The 25,919-nt window shown below is 52.6% G+C and overlaps 2 protein-coding genes across 10 annotated transcripts; both read right to left on the bottom strand.

The window, feature by feature from the left end:
- Positions 1 to 1,436: 1,436 nt before the first annotated feature.
- GANAB (glucosidase II alpha subunit) lies at positions 1,437 to 19,128 on the bottom strand. 8 transcript variants are annotated; one of them, XR_014836466.1, is made up of 25 exons: positions 19,072 to 19,128; positions 15,657 to 15,761; positions 15,397 to 15,505; positions 15,020 to 15,147; positions 11,637 to 11,816; positions 11,102 to 11,167; positions 10,199 to 10,272; positions 9,939 to 10,022; positions 9,755 to 9,851; positions 9,342 to 9,522; positions 8,043 to 8,196; positions 7,599 to 7,834; positions 7,390 to 7,516; positions 7,210 to 7,289; positions 6,836 to 6,979; positions 6,639 to 6,735; positions 6,256 to 6,357; positions 5,836 to 6,079; positions 3,986 to 4,132; positions 3,813 to 3,911; positions 3,427 to 3,501; positions 3,135 to 3,248; positions 2,899 to 3,011; positions 2,630 to 2,730; positions 1,437 to 2,513 (listed from the first exon to the last, which is right to left on the bottom strand). XR_014836466.1 is itself a non-coding variant. In XM_085009646.1 (25 exons), the coding sequence occupies exons 4-25, from the start codon at positions 15,106 to 15,108 to the stop codon at positions 2,404 to 2,406; spliced, it is 2,610 nt and encodes an 869-aa protein (XP_084865772.1). In that variant the 5' UTR covers positions 15,109 to 15,147; positions 15,397 to 15,505; positions 15,657 to 15,761; positions 18,967 to 19,128; the 3' UTR covers positions 1,437 to 2,403.
- A 236-nt stretch (positions 19,129 to 19,364) lies between these two features.
- INTS5 (integrator complex subunit 5) lies at positions 19,365 to 24,178 on the bottom strand. 2 transcript variants are annotated; one of them, XM_085010856.1, is made up of 2 exons: positions 23,629 to 24,178; positions 19,365 to 22,520 (listed from the first exon to the last, which is right to left on the bottom strand). In XM_085010856.1, the coding sequence occupies exon 2, from the start codon at positions 22,145 to 22,147 to the stop codon at positions 19,541 to 19,543; it is 2,607 nt and encodes an 868-aa protein (XP_084866982.1). In that variant the 5' UTR covers positions 22,148 to 22,520; positions 23,629 to 24,178; the 3' UTR covers positions 19,365 to 19,540. The 2 variants fall into 2 exon arrangements, with proteins under 2 accessions (XP_084866982.1, XP_003353871.3); XM_003353823.5 differs by having other exon boundaries at positions 24,054 to 24,178.
- Positions 24,179 to 25,919: the final 1,741 nt, after the last annotated feature.

Genomic DNA, 25,919 nt, shown 5'->3' with positions numbered 1-25,919 from the left:
GCCGGGGCAGGCGGGTGCGGCGGGGACGAGGGGTCCCCGCCCCCCGCCCTCCAGCCTTCAAGCCCCGCCCCTGAAGCGGCCCCGCCCCGTGTCCCGCCCTCCTCGCGCTCCTCTCGACGGGCTCCCGGGAGCTGGGACTGACGGCGCCCGTCGGGGCCCACTTCCGGTCAGTCTGTACACCCCTCCGGGTCAATTTCCGGTCCCACCGCCTAGTTCTGGAACCACGGGAGTGGTGACGTCATATCCGGCGTGTCAGGCGCCCGTGGCCGGCAGTTAGAAGCCAAGTAGGGTGCATGGGAGTGGCTTTGAGACCCTTCCCTTCATCTCCAGCCCTTGTGCGCAGATTTTCTCCACATATTCATTCATTCATCCATCAGTCACTGGCCGCAGCAACAGTAGCTCAATAAGTACTTGCTACACGAATGAGTGACATCTAGGGCCTGTCATGTACCAAGCCTGAGCTCTGGTCTCAATCTTCACTATAATCTTTTGGTATAGTCCCCATTTTATAGATAACTTCGGTTGCCCCAAATTATTTAATTCCCACTGTGCAATTTTCTACGTCCCTTCTAGATACCTGACTCCAGGATCTGTACTACTTCCTCTGACCGATTATTTTTAAACATGACAATAGGGGTGGGGGGGGGTGGCAAGGCAAAGAGCTAGCTCCCTGGAATTAACTGGAAGTATTACAAGCTAAAGAATTCTATGAATACATCCCCTAAGTCCTCATATGAATAAGCCATCCTGAGCATTTTCCCCCAAAACCAAAAAAATTAGTTTCTTGTATAATAATCTCTAAGACTTGCAGTCTACAGAATGGAGGAATTTTATTTCCTGTCACTAAAATACTAGGACTTTTTTTTTTTTTTTTTTTTTGTCTTCTTGCCTTTTCTAGGGCCACTCCCATGGCATATGGAGGTTCCCAGGCTAGAAGTCAAATCAGAGCTGTAGCCACCAGCCTACACCAGAGCCATAGCAACACAGAATCCAAACCACATCTGCAACCTACACCACAGCTCATGGCAACCGGAGTCCTTAACCCACTGAGCAAGGCCAGGGATCGAACCTGCAACCTCATGGTTCCTAGTCAGATTCGTTAACCACTGCGCCACAACAGGATCTCCAAAATATTAGGACAATTTTTAAAATGCTGCAAAGAGCAGCAGGCATTAGTGTGAGAACATCTGACATATAGCTATTTCTATTCAAGAGGGATCCCATCAACTTTGGTCTGCACTATTAACTAGGTGTAAAATCTGTTGACTTTGTGGGCTCCTCTATGAAAATACTGGCATCAAGCAAGCTGAAGAACGCTTGTACTCACTCATTTTACTGACTCAATAAGGCTTCTGCTGAAGCTAAATGAAAATGTCAGGCCCTAGGCTTTTAAGGGTCTGTGGTTCAGGCCAGAACTAGAATCCAGACAACAGTTATTTATGGTTTATCTCTTTTATTGTTTCTCCTTTTATCAAAACCTGTCACGGCTGGAGGCCAAGAGGAAGTAAAAAAAATTCCCACAAATATTCCCCCTCGCCCCCAGTTAGTCCTTGCCCACCCCACCCCCTACCCAGGGCTTTGGGCCACCCCTGGGCGCACATGATCATCTCTCCCCCACCCTCAGCCTTCTCCCAGCAATAAATACAGATGACCGTGATTCGATGAAACCACAACTGATTTCTCCATCTTGAATGCCCCTCAACGGGACAAAATTTTAGGAGGCAAGAGAAGTTTTGTTTATCCCCTCTCAGGGAGTGGAAACTTCCTTCCCCCAAAGGACAGGGGAGGTAGAACTGCCCCTGTCAGAACTGCAGCAGCTCTAGAAAGAAGCGGGGAGAGGAAAAGTTGGGAGCCAGGGAAGAGGACGTTTTCCAGCAACCTCACTCCTGTGATCCATTCATCCCTCATCAGGTAAGGGGTGGTCCCAGTGTATCGATGGGGCATTAAAAGGGAAGGGCTGACAGAGGAAGAAATAAAAGGAGGGAGAGCAGTTCGGTGGGGAGGGAAGGGGAAGGAGAAAAGCAGCCCTAAAGCTCACTGCCCTTATCTTCTTCCAAGAAATGGCATCAACACACAAGAGACATGAATGGAGAGGGTCTGGAGGAGATTCAGGGCCCCCAAAAGAAAGAAAAGAGGAGGGAAAGCAAGGGCCCTATGGTCCCCAGGTCTTCACAGGTGATTGTGCTCCAGTTCGAGCAACAGAGTACTGGGAGATGAAGGGAGATCTGGTGTCAGTGGGGTGGGAGAGATCAGGTCACAAAAGGAATTCAAGCCCAGGGACAGCCCTCTCACCCTGCCCAGACGTCGGCATAAGAAAGGTGAAGTCTGGGGAAGGTCAAACTCCAAGGCAGAAGGAAGTGTAACTCTCAATCACCACCGCACCCCATCCCAACATCCCATGGGTTATCGCAGGTGAATGCTCCAGTCGGATGCCACATTGACGCCAGGCTTGCGCAGGATCAACACAGAGGTCTCAGGGTCATGCTGGAAGGACAGGCGGCTTTCAGGAGATCCTGGTGGAGGAAGAAGAAAGAACGCCATAGTCGTAGCAACTACTTTCCCTCATCTATAGGCCACAACCCTGCCCCTGCTTTCCCCGCTGCCCTGCGGGGCCAGATCCCTCACTCACCTTTTGTCTGGAGTACCACAGTTGCTGGCTTTCCAGCCCCTATTATCACCACCCGCTCAATCCAGACAGGTGTCTCAAAGTGGCCTTTGGAGTCTGCTGAGCTGGAGAGAACAAAAATGGATACCCATCAGGGAAAAAAGATGTCAGAGCAGAAAGAAAAGAGGGAACAACAAGGTCACGATACAAGAAAAGAACACAATGGCTCTAAGCCTCCCTGAGGCCAGCCTTCTCCTTCAGAGGCTGCCAAGGAAGAAAGGGGACTGCCATACCTGGAGACAAGGGTGTTGCCAGAGAATGAGAATCGACGCAGCAGGAACTCATGGCCAGTCTGATAGTTGAATGTGTGCCCATCGTCGAGAAAGAGCTCTCCTTGGGCTGTACCCTGGGCAGGAAATGGGGTAGATGAGACCCTGAGCCCAAGGAGCAGTGAGGGGCACAGCCCCAAGGGACTGAATCCTAGGGAGGTAGGCAGACAGTCGCAGAGGCTCCCTGCCTGTGCGCTCACCTGGGGACTGAGTGCAACGAAGAGAGTGATGGGGTCGTCCTTCATGCAGTCTGAGGAACGCCGCACTCGCATCCATCGGGGCACAATGGTCCCTCCGCGCTGGAACACAGGGATCTAGGGCAAGAGCAGTGCGGGGATGAAGCAGCCCTGTTGCTCAATCCTGGGCCCTGCAGCACCTTTTGCTCCTGCATATCTGTGCCCCGCTTAGGAACTGGACTGCAAAGCATACACGCTCTCCCCCTCTGGAAACCTGCAGGCAGACGGAGCTGGCAGCGGGCCCAGGCATACTTACGCTGCTTAGAGTTACAGGCAGGTACAGGGTCTGCGGACCATGATACTTCTGGTAGCTGTGAACATCGTACCACACCTGTGGGTGGCAGGAAATACACCCGGTCACTCACCACACACAGGGCCCCCATTCTCTGTACCCTCACTAACCTCCACCACGTCTTTTTTCTTTTTAAGGGCCACACCCAAGGCATAGAGAAGTTCTGAGACCAGGGATCAAATCCGACCCACAGCTGCAACCTACACCACAGCAACATTGGATCCTTTACCCACTGTGCCAGGCTAGATATCAAACCCGTGCCTCAGTGGCAACCCGAGCCAGAGACACCAGACTCTTAATCCGTTGCACCACAGTGGGAACTCCCCCACCACGTCTTTTCCTTAACTCACCTCCCCTTGGCCCGGCAGATAGACCTGCACGCCATGTGCCTCAGAGTCCGTTACAGGGTGAACCAGCAGTGCATCCCCTGAAACACAGCAGAATCAACTCTGAACTGGGGAGATCAGTTTCCAGAGAGAGAGCCCCGAAGCACATGCTCCCTCGTACCACAGGCCTCACTCACTCCTTCCTCCCTGGGCATCCACAGACACATCTCCCACAGTGCCAGCTTCTTCCCACCACCAACTGTCCTCCCTGGTCCTCACCAAGCAGGAACTCGTCATCTATACTGAAGGTCGTCACGTCCTGAGGATAATGCACCCACAGGGCCCTAGAAAGGAAGCAGGACAAGAAAGGAAGACACTCACTGTTTTGGCAGAAGTCAAAGATGCTATTCCAGCAAGTGGCAATACGAACAGCACAAGGGTAGGAGTTCCCGTTGCGGCGCAGCGGAAACAAATCTGACTAGTATCCATGAGCACAGGGGTTCGATGCCTGGCCTCACTCAGTGGGTTAAGGATCCGGCATAGTTACTGTGAGCTATGGCATAAGTCACAGAAACGGCTCAGATCCCACACTGCTATAGCTGTGGCGTTCGCAGCTGTAGCTCCAACTGGACCCCTAGCCTAGGAACTTCCATATGCCCCAGATGCAGCCATCAAAAACAAACAAAAAAAGAGAACAGCACAAGGGGAACACCCAGCTAGACAGGGCTGGCAGCTAGACAGCTGTGGGCTTAAAGCCTGAGCTATGCAATCTAACCTTGGTCTAAACATTTAATTTCCTAACCCATCTCCCTGCCTCCTCCTCCCTGCCTGCCCCCTCTTGAAACTGTTTTGCACAGTGACCTTGCAGCAGCCACTGCATTATCCTGGCCTGAAAGGCCCTCCAGGATCAGATCGAACTTCCCATCCCAACGTATCTCTCCTTCTAGTTCCTGACCCCTGAGATGCTGTTTTTTTCCTACTCCTGGAACACAACAAACTCATTTCTGTTTCATAATTTTTTTTTTTTCTTTTTGTCTTTTGTCCTTTTAGGGCCGCACCCGTGGCATATGGAGGTTCCCAGGCTAGGGGGCCTAATTGGAGCTGTTGCTGCAGGCCTGTGCCAGAGCCATGGCAACACCAGATCCAAGCTGTGTCTGTGACCTACACCACAGCTCAGGGGAACACCGGATCCTTAACCCACTGAGCAAGGCCAGGGATCGAACCTGCAACCTCATGGTTCCTAGTCAGATTCGTTTCTGATGTGCCAGGACAGGAACCCATAATTTTTTTTTCATTTCATAATTTTTTCACCTGCAGTCTCCCCTCCTGGGAACATTCTTTCTTTAGATCACAAAAGTGTCTTACATATCAATCAGCCCTCATCTTTATTTATTTATTTGTTTGTTTTTCTTTTTGCCTTTTCTAAGGCTGCTTCCCGCGGCATATGGAGGTTCCCAGGCTAGGGGTCTGATCGGAGCTGCAGCTGCCAGCCTACACCAGAGCCACAGCAACGCAGGATCTGAGCCGCGTCTACAACCTACACCACAGCTCATGGCAATGCCAGATCCTAAACCCACTGAGCAAGGCCAGGGATCAAACCCGTAATCTCATGGTTCCTAGTCGGATTTGTTAACTACTGCTCCATGGCGGGAACTCCAGGCCTCATCTTTATATGGCCTGTTTGTGGAACCTAATTCCATTACCCTGTTCAATTTTTAAACAACTCGTCAGCGTTGGCAATATTCCTATTTACATATTTGTCTACACGTACATCTCTCTGTTTCCCTCCCAAGGGTAGGACACTTGTCTGACTTGTTTCGGGCTCTGGGGATGGTGATGAGTAATGCCTGGCATGTTAGTTATAAGCACTCAGTAACGTCTACTGCTATTCACCCCCACTGGTCTCTTTTTACTCTTATCTTGAAATCAGATTTCCCTTCGTTACAAGGCCCTGGCCAGTGAAGAGGCCCAGAGGTGGATGGGGACCAGTCCCCAGTGTCTCCCAGCCACCTGAGCCCACTGGACACAGACCAACTGAATGTCTCACCTCATGACAGGAACGCCTTCGCGATGGGCCTGATAGAAGAGAGTGTACCAGAAGGGCAATAAGGAGTATCTCTGGCCCAGGGCATCTCGGATCATGTCCTGGTACTGAGTCGGTAACAGCCACGGCTCTCGCCGACCAGTGTCCAAATGGGCATGTGCCCGGAAGAATGGCTGGTAAGCACCCATCTGGTACCAGCGCACAAGCAGCTCTGGCTCTGGATTTTTGAAGAAGCCACCCACATCCGCTGGAGAGGGGAGGGAGGAAACAGATTGCAAAAGAGGGTGAAGGAGGGCTGCTGCCTAAGGAGCCCCCCAAGGCTCCACCCTGGACTCTCAGCTGTCTGTTCATGCCTAGGTTTCATACCCTCTACCAGCCCCTCTCCCGCCAAACCAAGACCCCCCAACCCCCCCACCTCCTTACCTCCACAGAAGGAAAGTCCCACCAGCCCCAAGCTGAGACACATAGGGATAGAGATCTTCAAATGGTCCCATTCAGCAGTGTTGTCCCCAGTCCACACGGCTCCTAAGGAAGAAGACAGGGAGGGAGCTTGCAAACAGGGAAGGGGCGCCACCTTTTATAGAGCTGACCTCTCTGACCGGCCACATCTGCTCTGGGGTCCCGGGTCCTGCTGAAGACGGCAGAGTTCACAAGAGCACTTGGACAGGGACTGACCCTCCCACTCCTTGCCCCCTCTGAAGTGCACAGGTGGAAGAAGCGCACAACTCAGAGGATGGCTGCGGGGACACACTTCTCCAAGATCCAGGCCCGGGTCCCTTTGCCACGGCTCTTTCTCCAAATCTTACCAAAGCGCTGGGAGCCAGCGAAGAAAGCCCTGCTCAGGACAAAGGGCCGTTCTACACCCCCAGAGCGCAGCACCAGCCCGTCAGCAGTTGCCATGTGCTGCGTGGGAACAAGAGAAAAGAGGGATAGTGAGGAACAGGAGCCAGGTGTCACTGGTGCAAGTTCCCGGCCCTCAGTCCCTCCTCTCCCAGTCCCCTACCACGTAGAAGCCATAGATGTTGTGCAGGTCTCGGTGCTCCCAGCCCCCATAATGCTGGGCATCCTTGAGCATGGTGACCTCAGGGCCATTGAACACGGACGGTTCGTTCATGTCATTCCAGACATAGAGGTTGGAAGATGAGCCCTGAGAACACAAGGCAGAAAATGGGGACAGAGGACAGAGCGGAAGAAAACAAACAGCGTCAGAGAAGAGAGCTAGGAACCCAGAAAGACGCATTTCTCAGGGCCCTCCCAGGATCATCAAGGCCCCCTGATAGCGTCTAAGCAACCAGCCTAGCAGAGCTGACCAGCAGAGAAAGATTCCAGGAGGTAGAGTGGGAAAGACAGAGGCAGGTTCGGGAGGGGCTGCCATACCTCGTAATTCTCAAAGCGAAACATGTCAGCCCACCAGGCTCTCATCTTGGGATTGGTAAAATCAGGGTAACTAGCTGCACCTAGAAGTCAAGGATGGCTTTCAACCCCGATGGGCAAAATGGGCTTCATTTTTACCTCCCTGGTCTCCCACTAGCCTACCTCAGTTCTGGGTCCACCTACCTGGCCAGCACCAGCCCTCATAGTCAGAGCCATCCCGGGTTTTAACATACAGACCCAGGTTCTGCAACTCTTCATGTACGCGGTAGCTGGAGTCCACCTTGATATGAGGGTCCACAATGGCTACCAGCTGGGGACAAGGAACACGGGTGATCTCAGTTCTCCGGGGTTATCATGCCTAAGAAACCCCACTATGGCTGCAGTCTTCTTACCTTGCGCCTCTTAGAGGCCAAGTGCTCAAGCATGGTGCGGGGCTGGGGGAAGCGGCTGGGGTCCCAGGTGAAGTACCGCTTGCCATCAGCATGCTCGATGTCCAGCCAGATGAAATCACAGGGCAGGTTGTGATCATCAAAGCCCTGATTAACTTCCAGGACATCGGCCTCATCTCGATAGTTCCAGCGGCTCTGGTGGTAGCCGAGGGAGAAGAGCGGGGGCAATGCCTGGGTCCCTGCAGGTTCATTGAGGGGTGGGGGTCACAATGGGGTCAGGCTCAACCTGGGGCCGATGAGGGATGCCCAGAAATTAAAAGAGGTAGAAGGGTTTAGGGCGAGAGAATAGGGTGAGGCACAAGACTTCTGAAAATCCAGGCGCCCCTCTCGAGAAGACAAGGACCATAAAAGGAGGCTGCAGGCTGACAAGGTAGGGCCCCTGCATACCAGTGAGACTAGCGTACTGCCGGAAGACATCGAAGACGGAGGGCCCAAGGAGCAGGAAGACATCGATGATGCCGCTCTCCGACATCCAGCGAACATCTGTCTGTGGGGTCTCCCCAGAGCCCTGTAGGTAGTCCAGCATCTTCCCAAACAGGGTCTACAGAGGGGATCAGAAAGAGGTCTGATGCCACCCTCCTGCTTCCCACGCCAAACACAAAGCAGCAGTGTTCTCCCCAGAGTCTGCACATAGCTGGTTTCTTATTTTTTTTTTTTTTTCTTTTTTGGCCACCCTGCGACATATGGAGCTTCCCAGGCCAGGTATCAGATCCGAGCCACAGCTGCGACAACAACGGACCCTTAACCCACTGTGCCAAGGTGGGGATTGAACATGCATCCCAACCCTGCAGAGATGCCGCCTATCCCATTGTGCCACAGCAGGAACTCCACACACAGCCGAATTCTCTTTTTTTTTTTTTTGTCTTTTTAGGGTCGCACCCTCAGCATATGGAAGTTCCCAGGCTAGGAATCAAATTGGAGCTGCAGGTGCCGGCCTATGCCACAGCCACATGGAATCAGAGCCTTGTCTGCAAACTACACCACAGCTCACGGCCACACCAGATCCTTAACCCACTGATTGAGGCCAGGGACTGAACCTGCGTCCTCATGGATACTAGCCAGGTTTGTCACTGCTAAGCCACAACAGGAACTCCTTGCATTTCTCGTAGCACTTAGCACCACTGAACTCATCTTGCCCTTGGCCACGTGTTTAACCTCTGTCTTCCTGAGAGTGAGGGCCTTTCCCACCCCAATGAGCAATATATCCCCAGCATCTAGAAAAGGGTCTAGCTCCTAATGCACACTCAACTGCAAAGATGCTGATAATAAAAGCAGAACAGGAGGAGTTCCTGCCATGGCACAGTGGGTTAAGAATCCAACTGCAGTAGCTCAGGTTGCTATGGAGGTGTGGGTTCAATCCCTGGCCCGGTGCAGTGGGTTAAGGAACCCAGAGCTGCCACAGCTACAGCTCAAATTCAGTCCATACGCTGCTGGAGCAGCCATAAAATTTAAAAAAAAAAAAAAAGCAGCAGAGAGAGGAAATAGCTTCCCACGAGGGTGTGTCTGCTCGGAGTGACTGGAGAATTCCTATGCTGCTCCTAAAGCCAGGGCCCCTCTCTCGCCCAATCCCTGCAGTGCTGGAGGGCTACCCACCGAGGCTCACCAAAGCCAGTGCCCCACACACACCCATTTGTCTTGAGGCCTGACGACTCCCTCCTGTACTGTTCCCGGTACCTGTGCTCTCACCTTCCCTGCAGTGTTGGAGGATATGTCAACCCAGGTCTCTGCAGCGTTGAGCCAGAAGATGCCCAGGTCCCTGTGAGGGCTGTGTGCCAGGAGCACAGGCACGGAGCCGTACAGGGCCATGGGGTTGTACAGCTCATACTGGAACACGTCCAAATTGTAGAGGCGATATGGATCCCCACCCCTGCAGGCAGACAGACAGACTGGCCCCGGACCATGGCACGCACAGCCCCCACCCCGTAGACAAAAATGACCCCACTGCCTTTTCTCAAAGCAGAATTTTCTGATAGCCAAAGGTGCTCTGAGCATAGGAAGTGATCTGTGCTTGTCCGGAGTATCTGACCTGTGTGCACATCTCCCTCAGCCCTTCCGACCACTTCCCTCCCCCTACATCCAGATGTCACCATGGGACTCACTCAGTGACTTTTAGCCTCAGGCTGTCTGCATGCTCGGGGATCCCATACACATGTTCCATGCCTGGCAGAGAGAAATCCAAACCCACAGACGTGGGGCCTAGAAGGAAAGCAAAAGATGAGCTCCAGAGCTTCCGCTTGGCAAGGACTCCCTGCGCCCCTGCCCAAGGCTCTCCCAGCCCCTCACCATAGGGCTTGCTGTCAGAGTGAGTTTTGAATGTCTCTTCCCAGGCTCCTGGCTCATCTTTCTCTGCCTTCCCCTGGATCTCCTCTGGCTGAAAGGAGGAAAGGAGACCACTACCCGATCACACGCCCGTCCTCTCTCTTCCCTCGCCCGTTTTCTAAACCCCATCCCTGATGGCGAGACTAAGCTCGACTTTCTTGTGGGCCTTTCCCCTCCAACCTCCCAGCCAGCCCTGGGCTCCGGCCATGCCCTCTGCCCTCGACTTGCCTTGTCTCCATCCCCAGGTGCTTCCTCGGGCTGGGCCCCATCGCCCTCAGCTGGGTCTTTTGATCCTTGCCTGGAAGGTAGGAGAGCTGTCTGCTCCAATCCAGAGGGGGCAGGGACGAGGGGCTAGTGGAAGGAGGGGTGAGGGAATAGAGAGCCAAGGGTCCAAAGGAACGAAGGCATTGGAGGAAGGGACTGAATGTTAAAGCTTGGAGAGGGACCCCCCCCCCAGTGAGCAAGTACGTGTGCAAAGAACAGGGAGAGAAATGAGAAAGGGAAATGGGGAGTAACCGCCAACAGGAAATGCCTTCCAAATATGGGCCCAAATCACCAGCCCCTGCCAGCACGTCAGAGGAGACAGGCAGGCAAGTTCAAGGGCCTGGGTTCAGAATGCTAATCCTGGCCCTGTAGCCTCCACCACGACACTGTCGCCCCGACTTCCCTCACCGGGCCTCAGCCTCCTGGCCTGACACAGGGTTTTGCAGAGGTAAGTAGGTCATAAGCCTCTACGGATGGTCAGGCCTCTACAAACATTCCCAGGGACTCAAACAAGAGGTCCTGCCAAAGATACTTTTGAGGGCAGCTGGCAAGCAGCTCTGCCCAGAGCCCCAGTGCACCCCAGCTGAGAGCCAGGAACCTCAGCAATAGGCAGCATCTCTCCACCCCTCGGCAAAGCAAGAAGCTCCCTACATTCCTCAAGGACTTTCAGCATTTCATCTTCCCTCCCTGGGGGCGCTCCCAGCCAGGGAATGGGGAACAGGGACCAGAGACCATACAGCTGGAGAAAGAGGGGTGAGTGAAGGGGAGGACGTGGAAGGGTCCGGGGCACCTTCCCTGGGGGCCAGAAAGAAGGGCGGGTAAGGGCAGAGGGTCAGATACAGTACCAGTGGCCATGGATTTACCTAGAGAAAAGGTTCTTGATCTTATCCCAAATGCTACCGAGCGTGAGACTAACTTTATCCGAGAAACTGGGGCAGGAGGAGATGGGGAGGGAAGGGGAAAAGGAAGCACAAAACCAACACAAAAACAGAAACATAAAAGTGAGTTTCAGTCGACAAACTTCCAGAGATGGGGTGGGGGAAGAAATCAAAAATAAAAAACAAAACAAAACAAAACAAAAAAGGAAGAAAATAAATCTGGGAAATGTGATGGTGTGAGAGGGGGGGGAGAGGAAAAGGCAGACCCAGGCAGGCCTCCTAGAGGAGGCGCCCAGGGTACAGCTCAGGGGCAAAAGTGACTGCCTCCTGGTCTGTACAGGAAATGGAGAAAACGACCCAGGTCTGCTTCCTACCCTCCGTACAGTCAGCTTCTCCCAGCCCCCAGCCTCTACCTGGCTGTACTGCCACCCTCTCTCCTCCCAGGGACCCAATGCCAGGCCCTCCTACACCCCTAGGTTCTTCCACACAAGGTCCCCTTTGGTCCTGACCCCGTACTCACGAGACCCTGGGGGCCCTCTGGTGCTCAAAATTTAAGAGTCCTCGGGCATTGACACTGAGCAGAAGGCTGCGGTCCTCCAGCAGGTCCAGCCGGAATGGCCGCGCGGTCAAGATGATTTTATAGGGTCCCTCAGCCACGGTTACCTCCACGCTGTTGTCATCCTGGCCAGAGACAGAAAGCCTGAGAAAGAGATCAAAAGGGATATAAGGGAGTGCAAAGGGCCAGGAGCAGTCAGGACACTTCAGAAGAGGGCAGGATCTGCTACAATCCACACAGGCGGTGTGGTTAGAGTGCAGTAGAGACAAGATGGTCAAAGGAACCAAATGAAGAATCCGGAAACCCAAGTATACTGAGAACTTTGAAATGCAACAGGTGGCATGGCAGCTCAGCGACAATTCAATAATGGAGAGGAAAAACAGACTTTTCTGCACAGGAGAAAAGTGTGATCACATTCCCAACTCATACCTGATGCAAATATCAACTCCAGACAGATTACGATTTAAACTTTCAAATGAAACCTTTAGAAGAAAATATAAAGACATATTTTTCTGACTCTGAGGTAGAGAAGGATTATTAAAACACAACTTGGAAAAAACACTAATACCAGCAGGAAGGAGACTGAAATACCTGAAAACAAAAAATTCAGAACTTCAATTTGGGAATTCCCTTCGTGGCTCAGCGGTTAACGACTAGGATCCATGAGGAGGTGGGTTCGATTCCTGGACTCGCTCAGTGGGTTAAGGATCTGGCATTGCCATAAGCTGTGGTGTAGGTCACAGACGAGGCTCGGATCTGGCATCGCTGTGGCCATGGTGTAGGTCAGCAGCTACAGCTCCGATTCGACCCCTAGCCTGGGTACCTCCCTATGCCGTGGATGGCCCTGAAAAGCCAGAAAAAAAAAGAAAGAACTGCAATTTATTGAAAGATATTTTTAGGGTCATCAAAAACAAGAAAAGTCTGGGTGTTCCTGCTGTGGCATAGTAGGTTAAGGATCTGGCATTGCTGCAGCTGTGACGCAGGTCTCAGCTGTAGCTCAGATTCCATCCCTGGCCCAGCATCTGCCATATGCCACTGGGGAAGCCATAAAAAAAAAATAACAACAAACAAACCCCCACCCCTACCCCACCCCCACCCTTTTTTTCTTGAGGGCTGCACCCATGGCATATGGAGATTCCCAGGCTAGGGGTCTAATCAGAGCTATAGCCACTGGTCCACACCAGAGCCACAGCAACACCAGATCCAAGCTGCGTCTGCGACCTACACCAAAGCTCATGGCAATGCCAGCTCCTTAACCCACTGAGCAAGGCCAGGGATCGAACCTGAAACCTCATGGTTCCTAGTCAGCTCTGATTAGACCCCTAGCCTGGGAATCTCCATATGCCATGGGTGCAGCCCTCAAAAAAAAAAAAAAAGACAAGAAAAAAAGAAAGCTACAAGGATACGTTGTATAACACAGAGAATACAACCAATATTTTATAATTACTATAAATGCAGTATGATTTTTTTAAATTTATAAATCACTATATTGAACACCTGTAACATATGATACTGTACATCAATTATACTTCAATTTTTAAAAAATATGGACTGGGAGTTCCTTGGTGGTCTAGTGGTTAGGACTTTGCACTTTCATTACTGCGGCCCAGGTTTGATCCCTGGTCCAGGAATCGAGACTGCACATAATACAACTGCACATTGTGGCCAAAAAAAGTTTTTTTAATGTTATATTATACAGCAGTAAAAATGAACATCAAAGCTATATCCAACAGAGTTAAATACAGTTAAGTGAGAAAAGGAAATCCTGAAAGAACACATTCACTAAGATACTGTCCCTATAAAGCTCAAAAACTTATAAAACCACATAATTTATTGCTGAGGCACATGTACACAAGTATATATACGTATGCGTTTATATACACACACACAATGAAACTATAACAACAAAAAAAGAAGGGAATGAAAAACTTCAAAATAACAACCTCTCTGAAAGAGTTGGGTTATATATTTGGGTTGGGTGAAGGGTTTATCATGCTATTTTCTAAGTTAAAAACTTAACAGAGGGGAGTTCCCGTCGTGGCGCAGTGGTTAACGAATCCAACTAGGAACCATGAGGTTGCGGTTTCGATCCCTGCCCTTGCTCAGTGGGTTAAGGGTCCGGCGTTGCCGTGAGCTGTGGTGTAGGTTGCAGACACGGCTCGGATCCCGCGTTGCTGTGGCTCTGGCGTAGGCCAGCGAGTGCAGCTCCGATTCGACCCCCAGCCTGGGAACCTCCATATGCCATGGGAGCAGCCCAAAGAAATAGCAAAAAGACAAAAAAAAAAAAAAAAAAAAAAAAAACCTTAACAGAGGGAGTTCTCTGATGGTCTGCTGGTTAAGACTCTTGCGTTTTCACCCCTGGGGCCTTTGTTCAATCCCTGGTCTGGGAACTGAGACCCCACATCAAGCCATTGCAGACCACAGCCAAAAAAAACAAACCAAAAAACAACCCAAAAATCTTAAGAGGAGTTCTCACTGTGGCGCAATGGGACTGATGGCGTCTCAGGACACAAGTTCAGTCCCTGGCCCGGCACAGGGGGTTAAGGATCCAGCGTTGCCACAACTGAGGCTTAGGTTACAAGTGAGGCTGAGATTTGATCCCTGGCCCAGGAACTCCACATTGCCACGGAGCGGCCAAAAAAGAAAAAAAATCAAGAAAATTTAACAGAGAGCCAAGCATGAAATACTGCTGTGGAGCAACGGGTTAAAAATCTAACTGCAGCAACACAGGTCACTCACAGTGGTGGTGGGTGGTGCGGGTTTGATCCCGGGCCCTGTGCAGTGGGTTAAAGGATCCAGCGTTGCTACAGCTGAGGCTCGGATTCAATCCCTCACCAGGGAACTTTCCATATGCCGTGGTGCAGCCACTAAAAAACAAAACAAAACAAAAATAACAACAACAATGTGTCATGACCTAAGATTTTGAGCAATCCTATCCTGAATATCTGAGGAGAAAGAGAGGAGGGAGGGAGGATGGAAGGGAAGGGAAAAGACGGGAAAGGGGGAGGGGACAGGACAGAACTGGACAGGAAGGGAAGGGAGGAACAAACCACAGAGACACTGTGCTCCTGGAAGGCCAGCTCCAGGGCCTCGTGATTTCCTCTTGGATGGCCAGCACCTAGCCTCGGCCTGGAACAGAGGAGGAAGCAGTACCTGTTTGCTGAATGAAGAGAAAGGATGAAAGAGGAAACAAGTGAAAACAGAGAAGAGAGGAGGAAAGGCTGAGGAGAACAGCGAGGTGCTCGTCAGCCATCACCCCAGTGTGGAAAAGAAAGCGAGCCAGGACCCAGAGGCTTATCAGGAAGGAGAAAAGGGCCGTGGAGGTGTGCTTCTCAGGAAAAACCTACCGAGCGGTGGGGGGCTCAGCCACCAACACGTCTGGCACACGGTATCGGGGCCGTCGGGGCTCTAGTTCATCAATCCGGATCCGAGTCATGTTCTTTTGAAGCCCCTGGAGCTCCAGCACCAGCAACACCTGTGGGGACAGAGGTCTGGTCTGGAGAAAGGAAAGGGCCACACCATGGAATGCCCTCTGAAGCCATGTCCCTCCTGAAAGGTCACGTCTTTCTAGCCCTTTGCCTAAGGGATCTGAGATCTGAATGTCTCATAAAGTAGAAGTCTCAAGATCAGACGGCACAGAATGTCGGCTGCAGGTTCTCCCTTCCTGAATGATCCCTTAGCCATTGCCCCACCCCCACCAGTCTCTTCCTTTTTCGCCCCTGACCTTGGTGACTTCGTTGATTAGATGGATTGTGAGGGTATCAGGACCAAGCTGCAGAGAGTCCAGCAAGGCTCGGTATGGAGACTGGCCTGGCCGTATGCTTCGCTGCCTCCTGCCAAGTGAAATGATTGAGAAGGTAGTGGGAGGGTTCCCCAAAGCCCCTAGGTCCTTCTGTCAGCTGCAGTGACCCAGGCTACCTCATCTGCCGCAGACACCTCCCACATCACCCTACTTCCCAGTCGAGTCTCCCAGAAATATCATACTTGCAGAAGGAACTCTCTTCACAGGTCTTAAAGTTGCTTCTATCCACAGCAAGGGTAAGTCCCAGGCAGACCCCTAAACAAGCCAGTACCAAACCCGTCCAAGACCTAGGGGGAGAGGATAAAGAGGGAACAATCAGCACAGGGTCAGAAAGGGCCCCGCCTTCAGAGGTGAAGGTCTCTTCCCACCACAACCCTCAAAGGGGAGAAAGAGTCCCATTAACAAGAAAAGGTAGAGAGGACATGGGGTTAAGTGCCAGGCCTGAGGAGCTGGCTCACCCACACCTTCCCTTCAAAAGGCAGAGGAAGTGGACAAAGCATCTTTGGCCTTTAGAGGCCCTGGTATTGACTCAAGTTACATCAGCCTCTCAGAGGAAAGGAACAGTAACAGCCAGTCCCAGGGGAAGTGGTGGTACCATGTGTGTGGAACAGAGAAAGTAAGCCATGCCGTTCTGTGGGCAAGACAGTGGGTAGAGCTACAGCGAAACTGTTAAAGACGGATGCTCAGCTAGCCTGCTGGTCACAGTTCCTAGGGTCCTAACATCCCCACCACTCTATCTTTGTGACAAGAGTCACCATTATCCCCCTTACACTTGTAAAGAATAATCACACTTAACCTGTACTGAGTCCGAATACACCCCAGAGGCCTGGCTGATTTCTTCAGACCCCTAGTTTTCCACTCTGCCTATAGTTTTCAGTAGTGTCAATGCCCAGATCTCACCCAGAGATTCTGATCTAACTGGTCTGAAGTGGGATCTGAACATGAGTTTTTAAAAAGTTCCTCTAGGAGTTCCCTGGTGGCTCAGGGGGTTAGGGACCCGGTGTAGTCACTGCTGTGGCATGGGTTCCATCCCTGGCCTGAGTACTTCTGCATGCCACAGGCACAGCCAAAAAATAATTTTTTTTTTTTTTTTTGTCTTTTTGTCACCACACCCGTGGCATATGGAGGTTCCCAAGCTAGGGGTCTAATCAGAGCTGTAGCCGCTGGCCTATACCACAGCCACAGCCACGCCAGATTCAAGCCCTGTCTGCGACCTACACCACAGCTCATGGCAATGCCGGATGCTTAACCCACTGAGCAAGGCCAGGGATCAAACCCGCAACCTCATGGTTCCTAGTCAGATTGTTTCCACTGTGCCACAACGGGAACTCCCAAAAAATAAATTTAAAAAAGCTCCCTTAAACAACTCTAACAGGCAACCAGTGTTCAGAACCAATTCTTCATATGCACTCTTTTCTCTTTCTTTTTTTCTTTTGTCTTTTTGCCTTTTCTAGGGCCGCTCCCACGGCATAGGGAGGTTCCCAGGCTAGGGGTCGAATCCGAGCTGTAGCCGCCGGCCTACACCAGAGCCACAGCAACGCGGGATCCCGAGCCGCGTCTATAACCTACACCACAGCTCAAGGCAACACCGGATCCTTAACCCACTGAGCGAGGCCAGGGACCGAACTCGAAACCTCATGGTTCCTAGTCAGATTTGTTAACCACTGTGCCACGACGGGAACTCCTCTTTTTCTTTCACTGTTTTCTCAGTGAATGTAGGACGGGGGTTTTTCACAGATGGGAACACTGAGGCATAAAAGGTTCAATAACTCATCCAAGATTGAGGAGCCAGTGTGAGGTGACACTGGGGTTGAATCCAGTTCTGCCTGGCTCTGGGGCCCATGTACTTCATGACGTACAACACAGCGCACTAACCACCAGCAGCAGGGCCGTCCTCACTGCGGACCACCACCCCAAGTTTACCACAAACTCTCACTTCCCCAGCATACTATCAAATGCCAGACAAGGAACTAACAGGCTCATGAAACAAGTTAGTTTGGAGAATAGAGTCATCCATTCAGAGTAAATCCTAAACAGAGGTTCTCAAACTTTAGTGTCTGTTAAGGATTACATGCAGTGCTTATAAAGGAAGATTCCCAGGCCCCAAGGAATCTGCATTTTAAACACGTTCTCCCAGTGCCTGATGTAAGGAGGCAAGGAGCACACTCTGTGAGAGCGTTCCAGAGAGGGGCGAGAACACAAACACACAGGCTTCTTCTCAGCATTAAAACTTTGCTACCTGCTCATAGGGGAACCAGAGAGTAGGGCCTACTACACATATTGTATCCGGCTTTTATCTCGGTATCGGCTTGAACGCTAAAGGTAAAGAAAATGACCAGAGAGATCAGAAAACACAGTTAAGCTCTCCAGTTCCAGAAGAATGTGCAAGGCAAGCCAGGCCAGACAAAGTGAGGAAAACACTAAGCTCCGCAGTTTAATAGGCCAAGCAGGAACAAATAGTAGCAAAACCAGCAGAAGAAAGGTTACCAGAAAATTCGAAAGCAAGGCATGTGGCCCAAGTCCTGAGGAGTGACTGACTGCAGCATCACAGTGAGCCACTGACCCCTGTCTACCCGCTCAAAGCAGCAGTAATCAGATGCACAGTGAACTAAATACCCTCTGGAGTCCTATTTGCACAATCTATAAAATGGGTTTGGAGAGAAGCCAATGGGGATAGGATTTCTGTACGATTTTTCAGAAATGACCTGTTGGAAGGCCCTAGGAACTCAGGGATGCCTTGAACGCCCCTGAGCAAGAGGTGGTCACAAGCCAAAGTCAGGAATGAGTCGCAGGGCAAGGTGCACCCATTTATTGTTTCAGATCACAGGCTTCCAGAGAGTCGAATTTACCACACAAGTTTTTTCCACTGCGGCGGCCAGTGCACGCCTCTCCCACCCCAGTACATCTGTTAGGTCCTGGTAAATACTTTGTGGCGCTGGTGACTTTCTCGAACCATTTTTTCAGTACTATAAACTCGAGAACGCAGACCAAACCATTGTTGTGTTTGAGCAACATCATCCAGGCCGGCTGTGAACTTAACGGCATCCTGGCCCAGCCGTGCCCAACGACCGTGAACACCGAACAAGCCAGGGCTATTATCCACGTGAAGACAAGGGCAGGAGAGGGTCCGGGGCTCTCGGAGGGGAGGGCAAGAAGGGCAAGTGGGACTGCCGGCCGAGGTGCTTCCCGCCCGGCTGAGGGGCCAGAGGGCAGCAGGCTGCGTTCCCGGAGGCCGAGCCGCGTCTCGTCCCCCGCCCTGATGGCCCCGCGCAATGCAGGAAAGAGGCGGCAGCGTTAACTGCCGCAAGCTGCCAGGGGAGGGCGGCGGCAGAGAGCGGCCAAGGCCAAGAAGAGCGCACGGCTGCGGCCTTCTTGAGCGACCTGGCCGGAGCGGAGAGCCCAAGAAGCAACGGTCCCCAATGCCGCGAGGATCTACCGCGAGGAGACTGGGGGGCATGTGAGGCCGCCTCCAGAGAAATAAAGGGTCCTCACGAGGCCAGGGGCAGCAGTCTCAGGAGAACATACAGGAAGGAGAGATACAAGACTTAGGGGGTCTGGGGGCGTCCGGGGCGCGCTCCCGGGATCCGGGCTCCTCACCGCCTCCTACGCGCCGCCACTGCCGCTACCGCCGCCATCTTGTGCCGGGTTTGCTCCTTGACCCGGAGCTTCCCCTCCCCCAGCGCGCGTTGAGCCACGTATCTTAGCTCCCGCCCCTTCCGGCCTCCTGATTGGCCCGGCCACACAACGGGCCGGGCGTCCGTCCCATTGGCGGAGTACGTATGCTAAATGCTCACGGGGGGCGGAGCCAGAGGGATGGGGCGGGACTGTTCAGAGCCAGGCGCTGTCCGACTTTGCCGGCGCTAAGCATCAGACAGAGGCACTGGACTCTGTTTTTCGCAAGTCGGCAAATTTTATTTAGAAAAAAAGGTGGGGTGGGGGAGGAAAAAAGTGACAGCGCTCTTTTAGGCCAAGGCCTTAGAAGAAGAGGACCTTCTACCTTTCTGCAGCACCTTAGCCCCCCGTCTCTCATGGCTCAACATCTCTCGACTTCTGGAGCTTGAAAAGGTTATGTCCCTTGCCGAAGGAGAGCGGGTGGCGATGGTGCCTGGAAACGGCCAGAGAAAAGGCCCAGGCGGTCAATGTTGCGGTGAAGGACACTGTGCAGCACAGCCAGATGGGGTCCACCCTCACCCCCACCCTCCCTGGAGAAGTCCCGGATGAAGCGGCCACGCTCTGACTGGAAGATGAACTTCTGGGGCAAGGGCCCATGCTCCCGAAGAAAGCCCCAGACACTGAGCAGCAGCAGTCGCACTTCGAAAGGTGCCAGTTGGCTAAATACCTCGTGCATGTTCCCCAGAGCTGGTGGCAGGAGGCTTCCCTCAGCCATGACAGCCACCAGGGTGCAGGATGCCTCCAGGTGCCAGGGGGACTGGGCTGTATCAGGGTGGCGAGAGGCTTCCCAATGGCCCAAGAGGGCGGCCAGCAGCCCCCGCAGCAGCACGGAGCAGTAGCACAGGGCTGGGGGAGCAGCTGCTACCAACTTTAGCAACTCAAAGAGCAGAGGCTGTTCCCGGAAGCGCCGGCCGATGCGGAGATCCCGCTCCACAGTGGCCCGCGCATGCTCCTCAGGAGGCCAGGCTAGCTCAGCACCCGCCGCATCAGGACACACACTCTCCACCAAGGTCACTGCCACAGCTTTGGCTGCCTCTGGGCTCAGGGTGGGAGCCCCCCAGCAGCCCACACATTCAGTGCCCCCTGGGGCAGTGCAGCAGTGCACAAGGAGGCTGAGGAGGCTCTGGGTGTTATAGATCACTTCCTGCTGATTGCGTGACTGGACAGACTTGGGGGGCTTTAGGCCACTGCCGATGACTCCAGCGTGGAAAACAGACCAAATCCCTCCAGGACCTGGCACAGCTGCGGTGTGTCGCCGGTTTGTGTCCAACAGGGAGGCAGAAGCCAAAGGAGCTGAAATGACTGAGAGAGTCTCATTGTCCCTATCCACTTCCCCGCCAAACAGTTCTGTGTTGCCCCGATGTAAGGCTCCCTCCACTAGCAGCTGCAAGACAGCCTTGAGCCCAGCGGGGGAGGTCTGGGAGAGGCGGGTAAGAAGCTGGGAGGCCGAAGCCACGCCTGGGGGGCCATGCAGCCTCAGAGAGGCAAAGAAGCGATGCACTCCAGCTCTCACCAGTCCCAGGAGTTGGGAAGGGGACAGGGCTTCCGGAGGAAAAGGACAGATGGCCAAGAGGGAGGCAGCGGCTTCGGCTACTTCCTCCTCAGGATGTAGCAGGAGAGGAGCCAGGTCAGACAGATGAGCCGAAGCAGACTCCCCAAACCGGGCCCCCAGCGCTGCAGGACCTTCACCACCCTGCTGTTCCCACCCCACTAGCAGGGCCAAGTTGCGCAGGAACCGGGCTGTGAAGGGAGGTTGCAAAGTCCCTGCGTGTACCCTGGCCAGGCAGCTTCGGAAGGCCAGGGGCAGGAGGCCAGAGAGACTGACCACCAGCCCTGCATATAATTGAGTGGCCAGACTCAACTCTTCAGGGCTTCGGGCCCGGCTCAGGAGATGGCCCAAGGCCTCAGGTCCACAGCTAGGCCGGGTATAGACGGAGAGCAGGCCAAGGAGCTGGTGTTGCCAGAGGAAGCGTTTCCGTTCCAGTCGTAATGTCTCTCCACACAACTCTCCAACGTGGTTTCTTAGCGCGTCGAGAAAGGGCACAGGGCGGGGGGGTGGGGGTGGGCCCAGCACCCCTTCCCCAGGAGACCCTCCCCGGTGATGAACCAGTTTTTGCAGGTGCAGCAGCAGCAGCTGAATCAGCCGGTCACAGGCCTCACGCACAGTGTCTGGCACAGCCAGGCCCTGGGTGGTAATGACTGAGGCAGGCATGGCTGTGTCCACCAGGAACTGCAACAGGCGGTAGGCACCTGCCCCAGAGGCCTGGCTCACCAGGTGCACGGCCAGGTTCAGCATATTGTCCAGCTCCTCCCGGGGGAATCCCTGCAGGTGTTGCTGCAGCTGGCTCAGCACAGCTGGAGGCTTAAGGCAGTCCACCAGCTCGCCAGAGACCGTGCCCAGCAGAGCTGGTGACATGACTGCCAGCTGCAAGAGGAAGGGAACTGTGGCCTGAAGGGAGGGGTCCCCACTCCGGCCACCAGTGCCACCTGCCAGGCTATCATGAAACATTCGCAGGAGCTCCCGTCGGATGCTGTCTCCATGGCGGGAGGCCAGGTGCCCGAGGATGCCTACAACTGAGGCAATTTTGGGCACCCGTTTCTCCCCAGGGAGAGCAGGAGATCCTGGGAAGGGGTCTGTAGAAGGGGTTTGAGACGAGCCTCCACCACTGCCACCGACTCCACCTCCAGCCCCACCATGAACACAGAAGTCCTTTAAGCCACAGGAGAGAACTCGGGAGATGATGGTGCCAGGAAAAGAGGAGCCAATATGCGCCACAACCCAGTCAAAGTGTGGGGAATGCTGGACAGAGGTATCCAGCAAAGCATCCACGCAGGCATCTGGGCAACTACCAATGAGAGCCGAGAGGCACTGAACATAGATGTCCATTAATGTGCGTGTGGCCCGACAGCCCATCCACAGCTGCAGCAACTCGTTGAGAGAGCCAGTGGCATGGGGCACACGCTGGTGCTGGCCCGAGTAAGTGCTGCTCAGTTGTCCCATGAGGTCAATAGACCACGCACTAATCACAGGTGCCCAGGCCTTTGGGTTGGCCCGGATAAACTCGGACAGCACCTGCTGCACTTCCTGTACCACATCCTCTAGACCGGGTCCCCCAGCAGGGACATGGGAGGGTGGGGGTGGACGGAGGTGAGGTGGGCCAGCCACAGGGCTTTCATCCAGGGTAGCCAGGTGGGCCCGGACACTCTCATCAAAGACGCCTCGCAAGTGGTCAAGCACGGCAGCCCGAGCAGGTGGCAAAGAGCGGAGCAGGAGAAGCCCACAGCGAGCATGTTCACGAGCCGAGAGCTGGTGGCCCAGAATAGGGTCTACGCCAGTCAAAAAAGCCTTGATTTCCTGGGACAGCTCCTGAGCACTATAAGGAAACAAGAGAAGCAGAGTTAAGTGTTGGGACCTGTTGAGCAAGTTACATTCCCTCTGGAGCTTCAGTTTCCTTTCTACGTAAAATAGGGATAACTGTACCTCCCTGATAAGATAATGTTCATAAAACACTTAAGCAACATATCTAGTTCTCACTAATCATTCAATAAATGCTATTATTTTTAATAACAGTATCAATATTCGATAACTCTTGGAATGTGTCAAGTTTTCTTTTAAGTACTGTACATGTACTACTTCAATCCAGACAACAGCCCAACAATAGGCTTCATTTTACAGATAAGGAAACCAAGGTTAAGTAATCAGACTATAAACTCCAAGAGGGTAGTTAAGATTTCTGTGCTCTTCAACACTAGATCCCCTTCTACTGAGGTGCCTAGAATACAGAAATAACTCAATAAATATTTCTTGACTTGAATAAGTTTATTTTGTGTTCCTACAACATCTGCCTTTTTTTTTTCTTTTGAGGGCTGCACCCGCAGCACATGGAAATTCCCAGGCTAGGGGTTGAACTGCAGCCACAGCCACTGGCCTATGCCACAGTCATGGCAACACCAGATCTGAGCTGCATCTGCGACCTTTGTCACAGCTTGCAGGAACACTGGATCCCTAACCCACTAGGCAAGGCCAGAGATCGAACCTGCATCCTCAACAGATACTGGTCAGGTTCTTAACCCAGTGAGCCACAACGGGAACTCCTGGATTTTGCTCTTAATGGAGAGAAAATCCTAACCTCAAACTTGCCCCTTCTTAAGGGCTTTCCCTCCCCAAACCTGTTTCCTCCCATACTCTGCAAGCATCCTAACCATCCACCATATCAACAACAATTATACTCCCAGAACTCTGTGTGCCCCAATAATCAGGGTGTCCCAAGCAGAAACAAGGCAATGCCTTTCAACCCTTCTCCTCCTGAAACATAAAGGTTCAGTCTTAGAGGTTCAAAAGCCAGAAGTATGGGAAGAGGCAAAAATCCCCTCCCTCTCATTGCCTTTTCTGCCAAAGAAGACAGCATCCTCCAGGGACCGATAAAGCTGACTGTGCCATTCCTCTCTGGTTCCCCACCCCACCCCCCCAAAAAAACCCACCCTAAGGTGAGTGGAAGGTCTCCGTTGGAGGGCAAGGGAAAGGCTAGAAGGAAGCATTCTGCAGGTTTCCGGGCCTGGGTGCTCAGGAAGTCTCCATGAAGTCAGGGGACCCTGGGTTCCCTCGGGTCTCAACCCTTTCTCAACAGGAAACCTAGGTTCCCAAGAGTTCTGATATTTCCCAACTCTTGGGAGAGCAAGGCCAGGATCTGGGGTAACTAGGCACTGCGGAGGCAGTACCTAGATCTTGAGAGTGCGGCACTGGAGCCCAGAGTTTTGAGGCAGTCCCTGAGTTCTGGGAAGACCCGACCAGGAATCTCTGAGAACCCTGACACGAGTTCTCGAGGTAGGATAGGGATTTCTGCCGAGAAGGCTGGGGATCCTCGCGGGGTCGCGGGGTGGGGGAAGATGCCAGGGGCTCTGACTACCTGAGCGGCGCGGGACCGTGCGTGACCGGGGCAGGGCCTGGAGGCCCTGGGGCCCCGGGAGGGTCGCACAACGCGGACATCCCGGAGCCCTAGCCGGAGCCCGAGGCGGGAGCGGCGGAGCGCAGGCAGCGCATGCGCGCTGATGAAAAACCCGAAAGGAACCAGCGGCTAGGCCTCTCAGATAAACCAGTCCGGCGACGTCTGTGACTCTTACACATTGGTTCCGGCCTGAATCAGCGTCCCAGAAGGAGACGGCCCCCGTGACAGCGGGAAGTGGACCCACCCTCAATGCAATCCTTTTTTGCCCCTCCCAAGGCCATTGACTCAGACGAAAGCTAGCTACGAGTAGTTAATTGGATTTAGTTAATTTTTCTACAGCCAAAAATACAAAGTGTTCAGCTCTCGAGGTTTTGATAAATGAAGCAGTAAGAACCATTTTAATCAATAACCAATGACGACGATATAAAAAGCAGCTAATTAGAGAGAGGAAGAGGGAAAGCGGAAAGGAGCCGGAAAGGAAAGTCCGTAAGAGAAGATGAAGAGAGAACAAAGGAAAGGCAGGGACAGGAAGTCCAAATAAATTGGGCTGGCTAGGCTGAAGGTGTTCTCCAGTCCTAGGTTGACACACAATCATTATCAGGATCCCCAACCTCCCGGTACAGGGACCTTCCCCGACCTCACACATCCCATAGCTGCAGAGAGCTTGGTAACTTTTTTTTTTTTTTTTCCTGCTTTTTAGGGCCACACCCCGCGGCATATGGAAGTTCCCAAATACCGGGTCCTTAACCCACGGAGAGAGGCCAGGGATCAAACCCACATCCTCATGGGTTCCTTTCCGCTGCGCCACAGCGGGAACTCTGAGGGCTTGGTAACTGTATGAGGAACTAATACACCTCATCAAAAGCCCCCACTCCAGTGAGTCTGTCTAGATCTAGTGCCAGCTATTCCACTAACCATCTGTGTACTTTACTTAACCTCTCTATGCCTGTTTCCTCTTATTCAAATGAGGATGGTAACAGTACAACTTCCTCAGGGGGTTTTTGTGAAAATCGAAACCAGGTCATATGGTAAACATATAGCACTTTGTGCCTGCAATCATAGGTAAGTGCTGCATAAGTAATATAGCTATTTTTATTATAATTGTTGAATGAACTCCAGAAAATGAGCTCTTTGACAACAGGAACTTTGCCTATTTTGTTAAAGGCTATAATCTCATCATATGCAACAGTATCTATCTGACATGTTGCAGGTTCTTAATAGCTGATTGGATGAATAAAAAAGAAAATATGTTCTGAGGCCTTTACTAACCAGAGGCCTGTATTAACCTCTATTAACTATTCTCAATAGAAGTGTGAGTGACAATAACATCAGGTCCTAAAGCTACCTTTGAAGTGATTGTGTTTTAAAAGCTAAATGATTGATTATGGAGTTCCTGTCCTGACCCAGCAGAAATGAACCTGACTAGTTTCCATGAAGATGCAGGTTGGATCCCTGGCCTCACTCAGTGGGTTAAGGATCTGGCATTGCCATGAGCTGTGGTGTAGGTCACAGACGCAACTGAGATCTGGGGTTGCTGTGGCTGTGGCGTAGGCCAGCAGCTGTAGCTCTGATTCCACCCCTAGCGTGGGAACTTATGTATGCTGCTAGTGCAGCCCTAAAAATAATAATAATTATATATATATAATAAATGATTGATTATGATGGTTCTGTATTTGTTACGTTTTAGAAGTTCAAGGAATTCCCGTCGTGGCTCAGTGGTTAACGAATCCGACTAGGAACCATGAGGTTGCGAGTTCAATCCCTGGCCTTGCTCAGTGGGTTAACGATCCAGCGTTGCCGTGGTGTAGGTTGCAGACGAGGCTTGGA

This window comes from Sus scrofa, chromosome 2 (genome assembly GCF_054392235.1).
Source record: "Sus scrofa isolate SSC_HxYL_T2T_F1_AM1 chromosome 2, Sscrofa_HxYL_maternal_Yorkshire_Landrace_v2.0, whole genome shotgun sequence".
NCBI classification, from domain to species: Eukaryota; Metazoa; Chordata; class Mammalia; order Artiodactyla; family Suidae; genus Sus; species Sus scrofa.
Note: the sequence above shows the minus strand (reverse complement) of the source record. Positions and strands in the feature narration are given on the sequence as shown.